The sequence below is a fragment of the Manis javanica genome, chromosome 7 (assembly GCF_040802235.1).
Source record: "Manis javanica isolate MJ-LG chromosome 7, MJ_LKY, whole genome shotgun sequence".
Taxonomy (NCBI): domain Eukaryota; kingdom Metazoa; phylum Chordata; class Mammalia; order Pholidota; family Manidae; genus Manis; species Manis javanica.
The window spans coordinates 131,006,413-131,027,845 of NC_133162.1; the positions used below are offsets into that span (position 1 = coordinate 131,006,413).

Sequence of the window (21,433 nt, forward strand, 5' to 3'; positions counted from 1 at the left end):
ATATTAGCATAATGGAGACTTATGACAGTATAGTTCTCTTATCAAAAGAAAAAGGCAAAATCCAGAGACATTTATTTTCAAAATTCATATATATGTTGCAGTCACAACCTCAGATAATAAAGTCAGAAACCCATGTGCAAAGAAGATAAGTTCATTTGAGGTCTCAAAATAGAAAAGGTAAACAGATTGCAAAACCATCTTACTGAAGGGAAAAGTTCGATAGGTTTTGCTCCCCTCCACCCAAAAAAAAACATATTAAGAAATGTGGTCTCAAAATAGTGCCATATTTAAAGCTAACTGCCTTAAATTAAAAGTTATTAATGTTTCATTAAAGCCCCTTATAAAGACAATTTATGATACAAATTTAAATAACTATGTTAAATGTTAGTTCACTATCCATTTAAATCAGATACTACAAAAATATACCAGAACAAAATGTAGCATTTCTAAAGCAATAGAAATGACAAAACCAACTGGAGCACTTAGTGTAAAACCATACCTGATGAGGGGAGTAGAATTTCTTGTCGCTAGTCAGTCGGTTTCCATCCATGGAGAAAAGGAAGCTTCTTTTGACACTGTCCTCAGATTCAGATTTGGGAAACCTGTCTCCGTCTCCTTTGTTAATTCCTTCAAGATGCTCCCTCTGTCTCCTCTTCTTCCTTCGGTTCCTCCACTCCTTTGCACTTTTGGAGCTTAATTTTGACGCTTCTGAAGAACTCTCCAAGAGCTCTCCTAGCCCACCTATTCCACTGAAATCTCTTGAAGCCGCTGATGCTGCTGCGACTGCCTATTTAAGACAAAGCCAGGTGCTATTTAGAACGTACAATTTTGAAAACAGTTGACTAAGATACAAATGTTGCCATTTTATATTATTAACCATTTGTGAAAATTATGCCTTCTGGTCATTTCATTGTGTTTCACTGCAAGAGAGTTTACTTAAAAATAACACAGTTTTAAATAGCATAAAACGATATGCTAGCCTGTGCATTAGGGCAAGAAAAGTCTGGTTTGGCATATTTCCTGGAGAGGTTTGTTTTGTTTTGTTTTTAAAACTCTGTTGAGATTAGATTCATTTCAGGGGACAATTGCTCTCTTAAAAATATTTTCTACTCTTTAAAAACAAATATTCTCTAGTGGTGGTTTCTGGCCTGGTTACTATTCTAATTTAATCCATAGGCTTATTTTTCCTGCATGTGTTTGTGAATGACTGATGGATATTTTTTTCCTTCTAAATCTAAAACAAAAGACTTACCTATTTTTGTGAATGCAAAGCATTTAAAATGTCTTCTATTTTACCTTAGATGAAGGCAGTTAGAATGTATTGGCTAGTTTATCCCCTTCCTTTATTTGAATTACATTCAGTACTGTAGTTCACATCCTTGGGGTCAAGTTATCTCAGATATTAACAAGATTAATTTATTACATAGCATTTCTAGTTTTAAATGTTTATAAATTATTTATTCTGATGATGAAAATAACAAATGATTAAAATATGAATAAGTACCTGAAATAATCATTCAAAGGATATGAAAACTTAATTCAAATATTTTCTTTCCATATTTCAGTACTAATTAGACTTAATCATTTTGAATCTTTATACCTACTAAAGAAATACAGCCAGCTCTGAGGTGAAACATAGCAAATATTTTATATTTTCATTTATATGAATAATATTTTAGACTAGAAATGATCTAAGCATGACTAAAGAGGATACGAAGCAGTAATACAGTGCCTATCAAAGTTGAGTTCTCATTAGGTATATTCCTGTTTTTAAACATAATAGGTAAAGTGGGAATGATTGAATTATGAAGTTATTATTTCAACTCTGTACCTATGCCATTATAAATACAAAGAACCCTCATTTACCTGCCATTTTGTTCTAACTTCTCCACTAGACTATATGTTAGATAGGAATGTTTTCATATGTTTTTGTGCATACTGCCTCTATGTTGGCTGACATATAAAAGGGCTCAGTAAATATTTGGTGAATAAAGATGCTAAAAGGCATCATGCTGTCAGTTGTCTCAGACACTGGGGTGGGGGTGGAAGAAGAAGATATATTTAGACTTGACTTTTCAGGATCTCATAAGAGACTATGTGCCAGAGTGGCCTGAATTTAGGAAAGAACGTAAAATCCATTTATAATGCTTTGCCAACTGCACTTTAGGTTTCTTCCTGAGGAGAAGCAAACTGTTCTAAGTAGCTTCCATTTCTGAATCTCTTCTTAACTAAACTAAAAGATATATAAAAAGGCTTAAAACTGAAGGTGCTGTGATACAATTTCTGTAGGATTAACATGATTGCAGGGATGGGAACCATTGTACTAAATATGTGTTGGGTGGAGCAGCACATAAAATGTAACACATACATTGTTTATATTGAATACTGCATTCACTATGCAAACCCAGATCTAAGACCAATATAAGACAATACCTAGCATTAAATGAAGCATTAATTCAGAATTTGGATATTTATAGAATTGCATATAGTCAGATAATCACATTTTTTACTGAATTCTTGATCATTATTATCACTTCTAATATCAGTGACAAAAGATGAGACATATTAAGGACTTTTATACATATGAGTAAGTTTAATAATATAAATATGTGTAAACAAATGAAGCACCTATATGTAGCATGTTAGATATAATTGCATAATGCTTTATACATAGAAGGCACATATATAAACCACTCATCCCTTTTTATCCAAAGTTCATAATTCTCCTTTCCACTCTTATAAGACAGAAATATGCAATACACAGTGTGAATCATTTATTGACTTGCTTGTCATTAGAAACAACAGAAGTGGTGGTCATATTCTCTTGCCGTAACCTGAAATCCTTGTTCATTTAAATCTCTTCCAGAATTTGTTTTGCATAAGATATGATTTCCCTACTTATTCTGGTTAACAGTTCAAACAACTCAAAACCAAAACAGATTTCAAAGGCAACAATGGTAACCTCCCGACACAACACATTTTCTGTGTCACTCATCAACTCAAAGCTGTCACTTGTTCCACTTCCAGCGATTTGCCGATTCCCTCAAAGGCAGATGTTTCCTGTCACCTCCCATGTCTGTGTACCTGTTTATACCCAGCTCTGTGACATGACCAATGTCCTGCTTACTTAGACTAATACTGTTACCTTCACAACCAGCTTGCTGAATTCCTCTGGTGATGCATAACAAATATGTGCTTAATATTTACACAGGGAGTGACATTTCTTCCTTTAACATTTCTGTGTGATTCAAAATAGGCTCTATAGCCCTCTGTAAACAGTGGAACCACATGACTACTAGTGGTGACCTTCCATTTTAAACATGAAAGCTAGTTTAAAAATCCCATTCAAAGTGCAGTCTTTTCTGTCAGAACATGTCATATAGGATACGCTATGGGATATGCTATGCTGGTCACTATTAGACATTTAAAGATCACAAATTAACTGCCAAACACAATTATGATGCTCTAGGACAAAACATTTGTTTCTTTGTCGGGTTTTGTCTTTACCTTTTATAGTTGCACTTGGTGTGTGAGCCACTGAGCTGTATATGTGATTTTTTCACGTGTAAACACTGACTAGCACTAGGAGGCCCCTGAACAGATAGTAAATAGAAATGGAAGTGATATTAGGCTTCATGAAGTCATTGGCTAGACAGTAACTTTTGAAGAGTGGCAGGTGGTTAGCAAGATTCAAGTTATACTGGAGGACCACGTTTCCCTCTCTGCCTCCAGCCCCTTCTTCTGCTTCAACATTAGCTATTTACTGGTCAATGTCACCTATGTCGTCAATAAGGAACTAAAATTGGCTTGGTACTATGTCACCCTAGTCAGTATTAAAACACTGCAATCCATTTAAATATTTGTATGTGTAAAATTAAAGGTGAGGCAAATCATCATTTGATCAGTGGAATCCAATAACTGACTTTTAAGTAAAAAGAAATGCATTTATTTAGTTGACCTGATTAGGATATAGATAATTAGTTCTTTAAATTTCTATTAGATATAGTACACTTTTATTTTTAAATTAAAAAGTTTGTACCCTTCTCACTGATGCTCTTTAAGATTGATATTTTACCCTAAAATGGCTGAATTTCAGAATACATTTTTATTCCAGTACTGTTTTGTGTAGTATTTTCAAGCACATTGTTTTGTTACTTGAAATACAGTAGAACTTTCTGGCAAGCATGAAATATACTTTATAAATTTTCAAGTATCAATAAATTTGTTTATAGCTTTCCTTTTAAAATCAATAAAATATAACTCTAATACTATTCTGTATGCAGCAGGAGGATGAAAATAACAAGCCAGCAAGTTCAGCAAATGTTAAGTATATAGTTTGGCTGGGTAACAAGCTAAGCAGTTCATCAAATTGCTTAAAAATTGGTCAAATCCCTATCTCCCCAAAACTGCCTCAAAAAAAGGAACGAATGCCATATATTGTGTATGTTCAGAGTAACTCAGAATTATTAAAAACTTAAATTTTGAATCTATAAGAATATATTGTCATTCAAATAATGCTGGAAATATCTGGAATCATCTATCTGAAAAAAATTCACTATGTATCAGAAAGTCACTATGTACAAAAATTATTTGGACTCCTGCTTTTGGCCAGCATGTAGTAACAGGAATCAGATCGCTCTCCTTCCTGAAAACTCTTAGAACAGACAGAACACATGTAACAATGGCTTTAAAGTCACCGTTTGAATGGGGCATTGGGGAGAGTATCCAGAAGGATGTTTACTTAATTAACCTAGGGAATTAGCCTTAGACTAGATGCTCTAGTTCTACCTTAGAAATCTTCAAACATTTGAAGATGCAAAATATCAAACTGTTTATGGTAATAAAGCTATGTCTTCAAAGAAGGATCAAGAATTATTACAGGAGTAGGAAAATACCCAGCACCCAAACAGGTAAAATTAACAGTATCTGGAATTCAAATGAAGATGGTCAGGAATGCAAAAAAAATATCAGGAATATATGAGCAATAATGAAGAAAAAAGTTAATTAAAACTGACTGAGAACTAACACACATGTTAGAGTTAGAAGAGAAGGACTTTAACCAGTTTTTTAAAAACATTATGTTCAAAATGTTAGAGACAGGAAAGATATAAAAGAGCTGCAGATCAAGCTTCTAGATGAAAACTACAATGTCTGAGATGAAAAATATATGGGATGGAATTAATGGAAGACCAGACATTGCAGAAGAAAAGATAATAAACTTCAAGAACATAAACTTGAAGACATGGGAATAAAAATTATCCAAACTGAAACTGACAAGCTAATTCTAGAACTCATATGAAGCTAAAAAGGACCTGAAACAGTCAAAACAGCTTTGAAAAGGAAGACCAAAGTTGGCAGCAACAATTATCTGATTTTGCAACTTACTAAATGTCTAGAGTAATTAAGAGAGCATTGAATTAGTGTAAAAAGAAACAGATTAATTAAATAGAATAGAATACATAAATAGACCCACTCACATAGGGACAACTGATTTTTGACAAAAGTTCAAGGTAATTTAGTGGAGAAAGGAATGTTTTGTTCAACAAATGGTGCTGGAATAATTAGATACCCATATGGAAAAAAAATCTCAAGTCTTAAATCACACCTTATATGAAGATTAATTTAGGATAAGCCATTGACCCAAATATAACACGTAAAACATAAAATTGCTAGAAGAAAAGAATCAGAGAAAAATCTCACTGATGCTGATTTGGCAGAAATTTCCCATAGAACACCAAAAGCACATTCAAACAGACAAACAGAAAGACTAGATAAACTTTACTATCTTTTCAATCAAAATTGAAAACTTTCATCTTAAGAGATACTGTTAGGAGAATAAAAAGATAAGTTACAGACTGGGAGGAAATATTTGTAAAGTTTATGTATATAAATGACTAAAGGATTTATTCCCAGAATATATAAATTCTACTCAAAATTCAATAATAAGAAAATAAACAGCCCAGCTAAAGAAAACAGTAAAAGATTTCACAACAGAAATTATACAGACAGAAAATAAGAATGTGAAAAGATATTCAACATCATTAGTCATTAAAAATATGCAAAATAAAAAAAAGATGAGATGTGTAGAATGACTAATAATACTGACCATACCAAATGCTGGCCAAGATGTGGAGGAACTGTAACTCTCACTAATATCAAGCAGATTTCACTATGCCTTCCCATGATTTTCACCTTTCAAGTTTTTCTTTTTTCTTTTTAAACAAACACTCTTTGCCTGTGTTTTCTCCTCAAGACATGATGACCCATTTACCATGTCCCCTAGTCCAAACAGCCTTTAATGTTAATGAGAATTTAGAGATGGAATTCCATAGCAGCTGCCTTCCTTATATCCTGATTACAGGCTATAGCAAACACCATTTGTGCTTACAGAAACTCAGAAGTATGATTAAGGGTAGGTATGTCTAAAGTGTTCTTTTAACATTTGAGATCAACTAATTTAAGAATAAAACCTCAAATCACAATTAGGGGTGAAACATGAATGATTGGAAATATCAATTATGTGTTTTTTTTCCTGTTGAACTGAGTATCAAATTTCCCCCTCAGGTTTCATGAGACGGATGCATAGTTAATCTTATCCTGAATGTGTTTTCCACCCTGAGCTTATTTGTTTATGTATAATGTATAAAAAGTTCCTTTGACTCCAACTTTAGAAATAATTTTAAGTTTGAATAGCTTTCTCTTTTCTAATGACACCACCTCTACTCCAAATGAAAAACCAGTTCTAATTTTACTTCTGTGGTACAATATCCCTACTTAAAATTAAATAATAATCATAATAATAAAGCTTTGCTTATAATCACTCAGTACCTGAGCTTCTTCCTGTTGCTTTTTAAGCTGTTCGAGCATTTGCTGAAATTCAGCCTCTTTCTGTTCTGCCTCTTCCAAGGTGGCCTGATTCTGCTCCTCATAGGCCATGGCCACCACTGCCAGGATCAAATTCACCAAATAAAAAGAGCCCAAGAAAATCACAAGGACAAAAAATATCATGTATGTTTTTCCAGCAGCACGCAATGTCTAGGGAAAACAAGGGATAATTTCATGAGTAGTTTATATGATGTTATTAAATAAAGATCTGATTTGCATCTTAGATAGTCAGGAAAAGAATGCTTTTTCGCACCCAGTGTAATCTGAACAAGTTTTTTGGTGTTAAAATACACACTCATACATACATACCCACCCACAAACACAAAGTCAATTATCTGTGGCTTGACTTTTGTATCATTTGATATAAACAAACACTTTTCAAATTCGTATCTATTTCAAATGTATTGGATATATAGTTGAGCCCCACTGAATTTTTTCTTAAGAGTCCATAATGGAGGTCAATATCAAAAGTTAGAGCACTTTCTCTAATTCTTTTGAATGTAGTTCCACTTTCATGCAACCTATACTCCACACCATCTAGCAATAACATCTTTCTTCCCTTCTAGCCCCAGTAAGTCATAGGTTTAATTTGAAATTTTTATATAGTTATTTAAAAATTTTTTCCACATGTTCTTTTATATCCATGATTATAAACTCAAAGTCATGAACATTCCTTGCATCCTCCATAGCTCCTAGCAGAATGCCTTTTATATAAGAAGTTTTCAGTATGCATGTAGTGACTGGATAAACAGTTCGGATCCTAGGCACACTTGCTTTATACTGGACCCTCCTCTGTATTCTAGAGTGCTATAAACAAGTTCCCATAATTGTCATTTCATATACATTCATAAAATTAAATCCCATGCATGTGAACTTGAGCCTTACTGCTATGGTTTGAATGCCTGTGTACCCCCCCAAAGTCATATGCTGAAATCCTAACGCCAAATGTGATGATGGTATTAGAAGGTAGGGCCTTTGGGAGATGCTTATGTCATGATTGTGTAGCCCTCATGAATGGTGTTAGTGCCTTACAGAAAGAGCCTCCACAGAGATCCCTAGCTCCTTCCACCAGGTGAAGTTACAGTGAGAAGTTGTCAACTTATGAACTAGGAAGGGGCTTTCGCCAGAAGGTGACTGTACTGATGTCTTGATCTTGGATTTCCCAGCCTCTGAAACTGTAGGCAATATATGTCTGTTATTTATAAGCTAGCCAGTCTGTGGTATTTTGTTAAAACATCCCAAATGGACTAAGATACTTACCAGCTGGTAAAGGTTCTCCCAATAATCTTGTGTCATGAGTCGAAATAGAGACAAGAAAGCCCAGCTAAAGGTGTCAAAGCTTGTGTAACCATAGTTGGGGTTTCGACCAGCCTTCACACAGATGTATCCTTCTGGACACTGGCTATAAGACGGAAATGGAACTAAGGTCAGCATAGCAATCATAGCTATTTCAGTCTATGTTGATTTATAGGAATAGTCAAAACCCAGAGTTGCTGCCTGTGATGGATTTTCTTGCCTTCATTTCCAGAGCACTCTAAGTAATTGCTCACAGTGAAACTGTTAGATTAAATTTATTAAGAAAACCGGTAGAAAACTTTGGTGCAAAGGAGTCAGATTCACAGACATTTGGAATGACACAGAGGCAGCAACCCCTTATCATTGCCTCTGACACCATCAATATCTCATTCTTTACAAAGCTGCAGAAATCAGTGATTAAAAACGAAAAGCTAGAAAACAGCAGAAGGGTAAGGAAGCACTTAATGAGCTACTTCATTAGCCACTTCTTTAGAGTTTTCTAAAATAAAGCTTATATTTTAGAACAATTTTAGATTTACAGAAAAATTGCAAAGAGAGTACAGAGACTTCATATAGCCCATGTCCAGTTTCTCCTGTTACTAACCTCTTATATTGGTATGCTACATTTCAATCAATACTGATACATTGTTATTAACCAGAGTCCATGCTTTATTCAGATTTCCTGTTTTTTCCTAATAGACTTTTTATGTTCCAAGATCACACCCAGGATACCACATCATATTTAGTCATCATGTCTTTTTAGGGTCCTCTTGGCTGTGACAGCTTTTTGGACTTTCCTTCCTTTTGGTTACTTTGATAGTTTTGAGAAGTACTGGTCAGGTATTTTGAACAATCCTTCATTTGAGATTTGTTTGATGTTTTTCTCATTATTAGGTTGGGGTTATGGATTTTTGGGAGGAAGACCACAGAGGTAAATTATCATTATTTTCACATCATATCAAGGGTACGTATTATCAATAGGACTTATCACTGTTAATGCTAACTTTAAAGTTAGCATATTTGTCACATTTATCTATTGTAAATTTACTCTTCTTTTTTTTTCCATATTGTTCTCTTTGGAATAAAGTCACTATGTGTAGCCCACACATAAGGAGTGGGAGAGTTATAACCCATCTTCTTTAGAACAGAGTATGTACATAAGTTATTTTGAATTCTCTGCATGAGAGATTTATTTGTTCATCTTTCTCTACTCATTTATATGAGTATATACTCAAAGATAATAATTTTATACTCTGATTATATTCTAATCATACTTTATTTTATTTTGTAGCTCAAATTGTTCCAACTTTGGTCATTGGGAGCTTTTTCAGTTGACTCCTATATCTCTTTGGCATAACTCCATGGCTGTGTGTTTTGTTTTTGTTTGTTTGTTTAGCACTTTCTTATTTTCTGGCACAAGATGCTCCAGGCTCATCTTTTACATTTCCTGCCCTAATCCCAGAATCAGCCATTTCTCCAATGAACCCTTGTTTTATTGGAGAATAATATTAGACACCAAGATAAATGTGTGTATGTGTTTGTATATACACATGTATCTCCTTGTTCTGTCAGCTGAGAGCTTAGAAGCAATGACTCTGCCTTAGCAACACAGTTTGCACCCAAATCATGGTTTCTAATACTATTTATCTATCTATATCTGTTTATCTATCTATCTATCTATCTATCTATCATCTATCTCAACTATCTATCTCCATCCGTGCCTAAATTAAGCTAAACATGAGGTCATGTCTCCAAACTCATGTCTCCAACTCTTGTTCATTACCACAAACCAATTCAAGACTCTTTCCTCTGCTTATCTGTAACCTCTCACTCCAAAAGTGGGAAACCTGGCTTCTGTCATCAGCTATCTAAGTAATCTCAGTATCTCAGATCTTCATGGCTACAGCAGTTTTCCATTTTCTAGGGTGACTCAAAATACATTCTGTGTAATTTCTGTTGTCTAAGATTACTATTGCTATTCCTTGACTTCTAAAAAATTAACACTCTCTATCTAGACTTAAAGTTAGTTTACAGTACTCTTGGGAAAACATGTTAAGTATGAGAGACTAACAGGATTACTAAGATATTACAGTGTCTCTCATTGTAGAATGTGACTAAAAAGAACTGTTAAATACACTGACTCAGACTTGGACATACCTTTGACATACATCCGTCCCTTGACTTCTTTGTACACAGGGTTTCACGCTATCTCAAGAATACTTAAGTCCCTCAAAGCAGTGTCCCAGCTGGGCTTGCACCATAAAGAACATGTTATATTCTGGATCTTTTCTAGCCACAGCAAAACTCATCCCATCAAGACATACCCACACCAAGCAAAATGTGCCCATCTTGTGTTCCCTTCCCTATATTTTTTAAATGGCTGTGGTGGGTTTATAGAAAAGACAGACTCTGGGCCTTCACACTTTGGAGTAATAATTCAGGTACATCTTAACTGAAATTCTGGAGAAAAGGTATTCACCCAAGGGGATTATTTTAATGGCTATGAGTTTAGAACTGAAAGCAATCCAGTTAAGCCAGAGACAGTACTTCCTAGGTAGGCAGCATACTCCTTATTACATATATGTAAGGCTACACTTGTATGTTTTTTACTATCTGCTTTTTTCCAAGTGTTCTACATCTTTAAAAAAATGTGTTCCTTACCCTGCATCTGAGCCATTTCCACACAGTAAAGGGTCTTTTTGTCCATCCAAAACATAAAAGTGACCTGTTAATATAAAGAATAAACTATTTCATTTCATGTAAACCCTATTGATATTAGGCATAAATGGAAGTTTGACTGTATCACTTATTTCCAAAGTGGACACCAGTTAAGTATATTTACAAAGATGGCTTCAAGCCCACAGCCTCAACTATTTATAGTTGAAAACTCATTCAGCAACACTAAGGTTAACAATGTGGCAATATTTCTTACTGTCATCTTCAATGTAATCCTTCCAGTTAAATGTACTCATTGTTACATTAACAAATATCCCATTTGAATCCACTGTGCCATTAAAGTAGGAAGTGGTGTTGGTTTCAAAAGCAGAATCACTTGGGGGCCATTGCAAGCATTTATTCCGCAGGTTGCCCATGAACAGCTGCAGACCGATTAGAGCAAATACGCTCAGACAGAACACGGTCAAGATCATGACGTCAGAAAGCTTCTTCACAGACTGGATAAGGGCCCCCACGATGGTTTTTAAACCTTCGGAGAGAGAACGATAGGTCAGCTGACGAAGAGTACCATAAGCCATAATGTTTTCTTAACAGTCACTCACATTCTCTTTGCACACAATCAGTTGCTCAGCTGTTTAGACACCAAAGCGTTATGGACAGCCAAGTGGTTTGAGAAATGGATGAAGAGCAGCTTTTGTTTATGAACAGTGCACTTTCTGGAGGTTCAGAATGAAAGGATAAATATCTAGACAGGAAGCTTTTTTAAGTGTAGTTTTACATACTGCGATGAACATGTAAAGACAAATGAGTTATTTTTCATTTTAGATTTTGTGTTTCATGAAAATGTTTCCCTTCCACCTATTCTTTATACGAGCCTCCAAGTAGCAATGATTCAGAGGAGACAATAATTTAAAAATACTAAAAATCCCATGCCATGTGCTATTCAATAACAACCTTTTCTCCTTTTTAAAAGGAAATCCATTTTCAAAATAGAGCTCCAGTGAATGGTAAAATCCAAATCAGTTAGTGAAGCCATAGCAGCAAAGCATTTTCAAAATGTAAAAGAGAAAACTTTACATCATAAATGCAAAAAAAAGAGAGGGAGGAACAGAGTAAAACTGGTATTTTTTATAGATACCTCATGCAATTCTCTGTTAAACTCAAAGACTGACTTTATTAATAAGCATGAAATTTCTAAAATTTTAGGCCATGAACTGCATTGAAACATTGTTTGACATTCAACTCATTTGACATTCTTAAAGGTGACAGGAATAGTAAGGAACAAGGCTAATGATCATAAGTGCAATTTTAACCTCAGTATTAGTAAACTAAATTTAAAGTCAGCCCCGGTGTTTAACCCCACTCTCACCTGGAATGACTGAAATTGTTTTCAGTGCTCGGAGAACTCTGAATGTTCTCAACGCTGAGACGTTGCCCAGGTCCACAAACTCTGTCACGTACCTGTAATAGGGGGGTTTGTACACAAACACAACACACAAGAAAAGTTGGAGATGCAAGGAGCCTACCATCTTACACCAGTGTATTCTTACCTGGAATACCTGGAATTACAGAAATAGTTTTCAGAGCTCTCAGTACTCTGAAAGTGCGAAGAGCTGAAACATTGCCTAGGCTTATAAATTCTGTTACTTACCTGTAGAATTAAATCAGAGTTACTGATAGTTTGGGCGAAGTTTATACTAAATGAAGAATGAAAGCCGAGTGTGGCATGCAGAGCCCCTTGAGTTTAACAAGTGCAATTGCTATCGACCTCGGGGGGCCATATGCCAAAAGCTGCTTCTAAGAAATAAAATTTTGTTGCTTCATTTCAGGGTAATTTTCACTAATATGAATGAGTCTGTTTTCAAAACTAGCCAGAGTACAGCTGGTGGTACTAAATTTATAGTCAAAAGAATAACTTCATTCACATGAAGTAGAAGATTATATGACATGAAAGTAATTCCTATCGTCACTCATTTACTGGATGTTTTTATCTTGCAATATGTATTCTAGTATGTATTCTCGAAATATTTGTGCCATATAGTTAATTTGGTAACTAAACAAACTTTACATTTAAAATAAATCACAACAACCTGGTTTATGCTGCAACTATTTTCATTCCTTTGAGCTTAACAAGTTTTCATAAATACTCACGCCATCACAATGACGCTGAAATCCAGCCAGTTCCACGGATCACGAAGGAATGTGAAATCTTCTAAGCAAAACCCTCTTGCCAAGATTTTTATAAGTGACTCAAAGGTGTAGATTCCAGTGAATGTGTACCTAGAAAAAGCATCCAAATAAAAATTAACAATTCATTTGAACAACTAAAATAGATGTTTTCAAATAAAACAAATCCTATCCACTTTTGGATTTTTCAATTCACTAAAATCTCCATTCCGTACTTCTACTTAGCAGTGACTCTACTAGTTTAATTAATCTGTAAGCCTGAGTAGAGGGTTAAACTGAAGAGATAATATCTTCCCCAAAGAGTCTGATCTTGTTTAATTACTTAGTTTTAGAATAATTGTTTCAGGTGTTTTAGGATAATCATCAACTGGACCCTCTGGAGCAGCACCGTCTGAAGAGAACATAATCACAGAAGCTACATGTGTAGTTTTCGAATTTCTGGTAGCCAAATAAAAAAGTAAAAAGGAACAAGTAACCTAATTTTCTTACTATATTTATTTAAACCACTCTATCTAATATGTTATTATTCCCACAATTAAGACTAGCCAAATTCCCAGTTTCAACAACCACTTGTGGCTAGTGTCACCCTCACTGGACAGTAGTTCTAGAGTTAATAGTTCTTGGTACTTATTTATAGTAAAATATTTCATTCACATTTCTTAATGATTAGAATTTTTTTTAGAGATATTTTACATATCCTGACTCGAAAATCTACTTCCTTTTTTTTATCCTTAGAGCAGGGCATTGAGTTGTAAAACTGCCTTCTTTCTTTCTCTGTCATATATGTATACATATACACATATATATATTTTTTTGTAAGCAAATTTCAGTTCATTAATATTTTATGTATGTGTGTTTACTTATTTACCAAAATTCAGGGATAAACAAAGTTCCTGAATGGAACCTTACATCAGCTACTATTTCTATGCAATTGAACCAAAACATTTAAACATACTCAAACTTGAATTTCAGCCTCCGAAGCAGTGAACGAGTTTTCCATTTGCTGTTTGATATAGTACATTTCTGGTCCTCCTTTGAGTGTTGACAATGCTAAGTTATTTCTGTTTCTTCCTAAAATAGTTGAGGGTACTTGCTTGTCAACATTGGATTCTTTTAAAAAGTACGTTTTAAATCTATTCTTCAGATTACTTCACCCAAGCCCAAAAGATTTGATGTACTCTTATCAAAATTCATTATATTTTCCACTGTACAAGTATTTTATATGTGAAAAAAATAGGAGAGTTATTTCTGCATTGTTTTCTGTAGAATTTTCTCTCACTGAGGGAACAAAGAAATCAGAGGAAAATGTATGCAGAAAGCTTCACATCCACTTTTCCTAAGAACATTCTTCCTCCTTTTTAAAATAATTGATTTGGTTTCATGAGAAATAAGCATAATTGTTATCTTTACTTATTATGGAGGAGCTGATTTATTAGAAAGAGATGTAATTCACAATGCCAAGCTTCTGTTAACCTGTGCTTTAGTTTGCATCTTTGTGTATTATACATCATCACCGTGACATTTCCTTTTGGAGAGGTAGCTGGCTTTGTAAAGCTTGTAGCTGGCTATGAGACAGCTCTCATGTATGTTTTAATTGTCATATCAATGATTAGTGCCCTATTATCTAAGGCACTATCTAAGTTATCTACAAGTATATCTAAGTTATCTACAAATTTACTATGAGTAAGATTAAATTCCCTATCCTAGTCTTATTTTTGGAAAAGTAAGAACATTTGTGCACATATTTGAAATGCATGGTGAATGTTGATAGCTATGTAAGGAAGAGAATCCTAGAGCTTAAGATATGATAAAGAGCTTTGCACAGAACAGGTGTTCAGAAATACCTATTAGCAAAATAGATTGAACAGGTAAGTGAGGATCAAGGGACTTTGATCTTTCTTGGTTTGCCCCCACTAGGCCCCAAATCATGCTGTTGATTCTGTGTATGTCACAAGTTTTCTTCCCTATAATTACGATGTCTGTCAAAGTTCCTTGCCTTACATAATATGACCTTAACTATATAGGATGGTCTTCAGGCCATTCTGTGTATGCCACTTCTTTGTACGAGGACTGTTTCTGCTATCAGTGACTTTTGTTTCCATGTCAGACCTGAATTATTTTTCCACTGGACTCTTTTTTGTTTGTTGGCTCTAACCACTAATATTTTGATCGTTGTCATGCCATCTTGCTGTCAAATGACAGCAACAAATTGAGCAGGCAGCCTGTGCACATTTTTCCAACTTACGTCAAAAACTTTTGCAAGGCTAAGACTGTTTTCGTAATGGATATAGTCATCTCTAAAAGTGACTTTAAGGGGACAGACCTGCATATTCAAGTGTACCCTTCACCTATATTTTAATAATGCTATACAAATACATGAAATTTATACATATTTAAATAATTCAATAATTTCTGCTGGGAAAAGTACAAAAATAGTTTCATACAGGATATACATTTCTTGACTCCCAAATCATAAATGGTAACTGAGAATTCTGTTAAACGGCTCACCTCAACATGACAACTAGATTCTCAACTAAAATGATTTCTGAAGAGTATTTTCAAGCTACTACCAAAAAAAAAACCTGTAATGTTTTAAGTCACTGACAAATGATCGCTTAGAATAGTGCATTAAATCTTCATAGAAATCTACAAAAACAAATAAAAGTGGCAGTATTTGTCTTAATAACTTATATCCTTTGGATAAAAATATACCAATAAAAAGAACACACTAAAAATTTTTTTTTTACTAAACCGAATACCTGATCATAGTAGTATACTAACTATACTATAGTATATAGTATATTATTCTAGGTGATACTATAAATGGCCTTTATACCCTAAACATCTTGTTTCATTATTATGTTTCTTTGTCATAAATAACTTGATATGTGACTGAAAAATTAGGAGACAATGTTGTTAAAATGCAGAAATTATGTTAGCTAACATACAGTTTTTCCCAAAATATTGATGTTTTAAAATATTCAGGGGCATCTTTTCCCTCACACTTAAACAGAACATCCTTACCAATAAAAGATGTTAACATTAGCACAGAAAATTGACTGAAGTGCCTTCTTCAGTGCAAGCAGTGGTCTTAACATGCCCAAGAAGTACTGTACTTTGACCTTTCTCTCTGTATTCAAATACTGTATCAATATTTTGTTTTGATGACATCATACAAATGTCCCCAGAATCTCGATCTCGAGGGAGAAAAGATGAGGCCCAGGGCTTGTAGCTGCAAAGGAGCCTTATGGCTGTGACTGAGGTACAAATGTCCATAGAGCTTTAACTGGACCAGTATCAATATGGAATTTTATTGTTTTTATTAGTGCTCTCATTTCAAAGTTTCATAAGTTTTGAGTGATCTTCCTTTAATCATGTTTTCCCGTTAAGCCCTTAAGTTATTTTTTGAGCCATGGCTTTACAGACACATTTTATTTCTTTTGTGGAGCACATCTACATTGTTTTAGCACCATGCTGCATCTAAAACTGTATATCTAAATGTAACTAAACATCTATGTAACTTAAATGCCTAGATGTAATTTTTGTAAATATAATACTATAAAATGTAACCAAAATGCTGAATGTTATAATATAACCTTAATGTCTAAATTTCTTTAATCTGTATGTAATAATAATAATGTACTAGAATAGAATAATTTTATCCATCAAATTATTCAAATGGTCATTGTATCTCATCTAAAATGAATAACTATGAGTCTTAGCTTTTATGCTAAATGATCAGTTTAATTTACCAGCTAGTATGTACTATTTATAACCATGGATTTGTAGAAAAAATACTTACCTCATAGAAGCAAAACTCCCCCAGAGAACTTCCCTTATCTTCTTTCATATTATGGAAATAACTTTTTCTTGGAAATATTAAGTCTGACTACAAAAAGTGGGCACCATAAGTCAGACCATAACCACAGGAGATGGCTAGAGAATTTGCATATGCATTTCTCATTCCAAGAAGTCATTCCTACTTACTCTACATTCTTTGTCCAATCTGGAGGGTTACTCAAGGTCATGAATACACAGTTGGTCAGAATAGTGCACATGATAAGCATGCTGAATAAAGTAGATTATAGTTAAGGAATAAATGCTAGTACATTATCATGGCCATTTATAATGATCCAATACAAAAAAAATACAGGTTACCTATGAAATTAGTCTCATTTATTTATTTTAAAACAATGACAAGAATAATAAGAAACTTCAAAGCCTGTCATATATTCTTGGTCCACTCTATTTTCACTTTACATCATTTCCTCACAAAACTGGATTTAATGGAGGTATTTATTTGAAGTAAACAGATTTTGAATTCTGATCAGTTGTGTGAAATTGTACTGCAAAGGGAAATGACCATTCCTTAATAAGTTTATAAGTGTGAAAGTTGTATTTTAGGTAAAATTTTAAATCTCCACTGACTGACAAAAAGTTAATAAGCACAATATGGAAAGCCTGAGAACGTGTATCCTTAGGCACTCTACTAGTTTTAGAGTGAGGTAACTCATTCCCTTAGCATCTACAACATAAGAATAGTGGAAAAGACAATTATTTGCTGATAAGTTAATATTATTTTCTAACATTTCATCTGTACTTCAGCTGTGAGGGAATTCAGTGGGCTGTCTAGTTACCATCCTGGGTCTAGTCTGCCACATATTTTGAGGTAAATCTTATATTTTAAAATATGAATACTTTCCAGTATCAAATCATAGAATGACAGAATTCAAATATACCTCAAAAGCTTATCAATCCTATTTGTCCTTTTACAGGGTTAGCTAGTCTTTTGTCTCTCTTTTAGTTTTTATAAGCATGTTTCAAATCCGTCTGTATAAAATGCCCATTCTCAAACACTGCCTCTAAAGATCACTTATTTTATCATTACTTATTTGAGAATTTTCTTAAAATCCTCACCTATTCTATCTTTCTACATGTATCTCTGACTATCATAGCAAATAGTTCTAAGTTAGTGATTTTAAAATACATATTATCAATCATATACATGGGCACATAGTTTAATAAATGTTTACTGAAGGAAAGAAGAAAGGTAGGAAGGTCAGAGCCAGTTGCTGAAGATAGAGAGCCAATTAAGGCATGCAAGTCGGAACATTCAGCAATATAGATAATACTAACCACAACAGACTATGTTTCCTTAGTAATGGTTATGTGTGTTCTAATTAAGGTTAATAAAAGTGTGAAGGAGATTTGCTGTTGTTCCTATTACACACTATGTTTCACTTATACTTTCACTAATGTTAAAGTTGCTTTTTACTTCTAGAATTATGAGTCATTCTATGACCTTGTTAAAGTAGCAGAAAATCAATGAAAGCAACTGATTAAATGTTACCATTAATTTCAAACATAATAAATATTTTAAATGACATTTTCTATAAAATCAACCACTAGAAACAGCATTTAGACAATTCACATGAAAAGGATATGAATGTACCAAAATCTTAATAGCAATTTTCCTAACAGGGTTTAGTGGAGTTAAAATATACAAGGCAGAGGTGGCACTGAATCGGAAAATTGCCTTCCCTTTATTCAATACTATAAAAGTCTGAAAAAGAAAATATGAGAAAAAATTACTGGATTAGACACATGGCTTATTTGAAGAGCATACACACATGAAAACTTTTTACCTGATTTGTTTGTTCAAACTTGTTTGTTTGAACCAGTTGGCATATCATAACTGTAAACATGTTAGATGTTTCTTCCCTAATTTAACATATAGCTACAAATGAAGAAATGATTTACTATTTCCTAATCTGTCTCTAAGGTTCCAGCTTCCTGATACAAAGTGATGATCCTACACAAAATTTTTACCAAGTAGTAAGATAACTTTACATACTCTAATGCTATTTAAAGCTTACCATCTGTCCAGCTTTGGTAACTTTTCAGATTATTCTGTACACATTGCAATTTAAAAAACCTTTTACTAATATTTTAATTACATCGAGTCTTTTAACTCCAAAGTTTATGAAGTCTCTCTAGTTTCCTAGTAGTATTTGCCCTACTTTAAAATGTTCAAAGAGGCTAAATAACATGGTTTTGCTGATTCTGTAGATCTTCTGGTAATACTGAGAAGGAACAGCTGCATTGAGAATTTGGCTGAAACACACCTTTTCAAAGGCCATTTCATAGCTACAGTCCTATGACCTGAAACCTATAATCATCAACTTAGCATTTAAGTTATGCTACCCAGTGATTACCTACCATGTCTCCCTAGGATCATCTTTTATTTGTTCCCACCAAGGCATCTCTGCTCCAGCCAATTTAGTCCACTTGTCAATCCCACCTACAACCTGTGAACTTTTGATTCTGGAAATGAGTGTCATAGAATCCTAGTGGAGGGAAGCACCTGTGAGGTCTTCTAATGCACACTCCATCCCATTTCAGGTCCATAACAGACCTGCCAATAAGGTCCCACCTACAATCACCCACTCTTACATCAAAGTTTCTTACTACTGTCTGCATATTAGACTCCCAGAAGTAATTTTTAAATTGCCAGTATTTGAGTCCTACTCAAGACCAATTGATCAGAATTTTTGAAGGACACACACATGGTAGTTTAAAAAAAATTTCTTCATGTGATTCTAATATGCAGCTAGGGTTGAAAATTCCTATTCTCTGGGAATGTCCTCAGCTCTCAAAATCACCTCCTCCATCTGTCTTTCCAGATAAACCACACTGCCTTCTAATCACTTCAACTGTTCCCCTTTACCAGTATGTCTTTAGTATGTTAATTTGCACATATTCCTATGTTGTTTGTAATTACAGTCAAGCAGCAATTTACATGTAGGGTTCATTCCACTGAAGACTAGGTTAGAAATTGTTATAAACCATTGAGCATAAAGAGCCTGTAATCTACTTTTTCTCCATTTTTCCCCTCAGCATTTAATAGCATAGTGTGCAAATAAATATATTTTAATTAAATGTGGGCTTACCTTTAAGACATCTATTCTATATATCCATTTACTTAATAATATGTTTTTACCCTTTAACTAAAGGCTGTATTCCATACATTCATGTTCACTGACAACGTGCTCTGTTTGAATAGGTAGACAAAAATATTTATATTGTGACTATAAAAGGCAGAGAAAAGAATTTCTCTGTACATTTCCCTTTTGTATTCAAGATCATGGAGCCAACCATTGCCTAACCAGCAATTTTCCATCAACTGTACTCTATAAATGTATAAATGTGAACAATTCTATGAAGAAGGTAAGTAAACTGTTCGTTATAAGCACTGAGGTTATCTGCAAGGGACTGGCCATTGGGAAGACTGTCCTTGATGCATAAATGCATTAAAGAATTTTCTTGAATTCACAGGATTAGGTCATGCAAAATTACAAACAATACAGATCTCATTAGGCATTACACTACAGCCGATCCTGTAAAGTTCACCATAATTTAAGGTGAATTTACCCATGCTTTTTTGAAACAATTTCCCTGAAAAGCCAATTGCCACTTGTAATATTAGAAGAGGATTTTATTTTGAAAAATGTCCAAAAACAGAATGAGCAGGAATGAACTGTTTCTTTAAACATGGAAGCTTCTGCCCCTCTTGCAAGATTAGCCCTTGTGGTACTAATGGGATTAAAAATGACATGCCAAGGGCGTCTTCACTGAATTTGCAGGTTCTGGAATAGAGCAGGATTTAAAAATACAATCCCAGTTTATTTCTGGAGAGCAAACCTGACACAAAGAAAACCCTGAATCCTGAAACTGAGGAATACAATACTAATATCCTGTATAGGGAAAGAATTACAAGAAAAACATTTGAAATTTAGGGTTCTGATGTTATAGAAAGATTTAACTAAAAACTGAAAATTACTTAAGGGAATGGCTGGTAATTGGATGAAGGATAAATAGTGTCATTTCCTCAATCATGGTCACATGATAAGTAATGATGTAATTAAAGAAAAACGTATTGCTACTAAGGTGAATGGTAGAGCTGAAAGAATGTTACATTGGGTATTGTCCAGTCTGGAACGGCACTGGCTCCTTTTTCCCAGGTAATATACATTCTAGAAGCATACTAAAATTTTATTGTTTGAGGCAAGAATAAGCTTTTACATCTCTGAGGAAGACCACACCAATCAGAGAATTCAAAAATTATACAACCAATTTTTAAAATTTTTCTTTCATTATATTAATAAACACCAATTATAGTTTTGCTAAGTGGTTAATTGCTCTGGCTCTGAAGTCTGATTGCCTACATGCAAATCCTGAATCCACCATGTATGGAGTGTGACCTTGGGTGAGTTACTTAGCCTCTCTGGGTTTCACTTACTCATTTGTAAAATGAGGCTAACATACTGCCTGCCTTACTGGTTCTTTGAATATTAAATGTTATGCCAGCTAAAGCACTTAGTGCCTGACA

General features: G+C 34.1%; 1 protein-coding gene across 7 annotated transcripts in view; it reads right to left on the reverse strand.

The window, feature by feature from the left end:
- The window catches only part of LOC108397612 (sodium channel protein type 3 subunit alpha), a 112,268-nt gene that overhangs the window by 61,317 nt on the left and 29,518 nt on the right, over positions 1 to 21,433 (reverse strand). For 6 of the 7 annotated variants that reach the window (XM_073241578.1, XM_073241581.1, XM_073241580.1 and 3 more), the window contains 9 exons: positions 18,489 to 18,607; positions 17,032 to 17,121; positions 13,009 to 13,137; positions 12,227 to 12,318; positions 11,114 to 11,386; positions 10,843 to 10,906; positions 8,146 to 8,287; positions 6,829 to 7,035; positions 500 to 787 (listed from right to left, as the gene is read on the reverse strand). In XM_073241578.1, coding sequence (XP_073097679.1) covers positions 500 to 787; positions 6,829 to 7,035; positions 8,146 to 8,287; positions 10,843 to 10,906; positions 11,114 to 11,386; positions 12,227 to 12,318; positions 13,009 to 13,137; positions 17,032 to 17,121; positions 18,489 to 18,607 — 1,404 coding nt within the window. The remainder of the gene's footprint in view (positions 1 to 499; positions 788 to 6,828; positions 7,036 to 8,145; positions 8,288 to 10,842; positions 10,907 to 11,113; positions 11,387 to 12,226; positions 12,319 to 13,008; positions 13,138 to 17,031; positions 17,122 to 18,488; positions 18,608 to 21,433) is intronic. The other variant, XM_073241582.1, reaches the window with a different exon arrangement.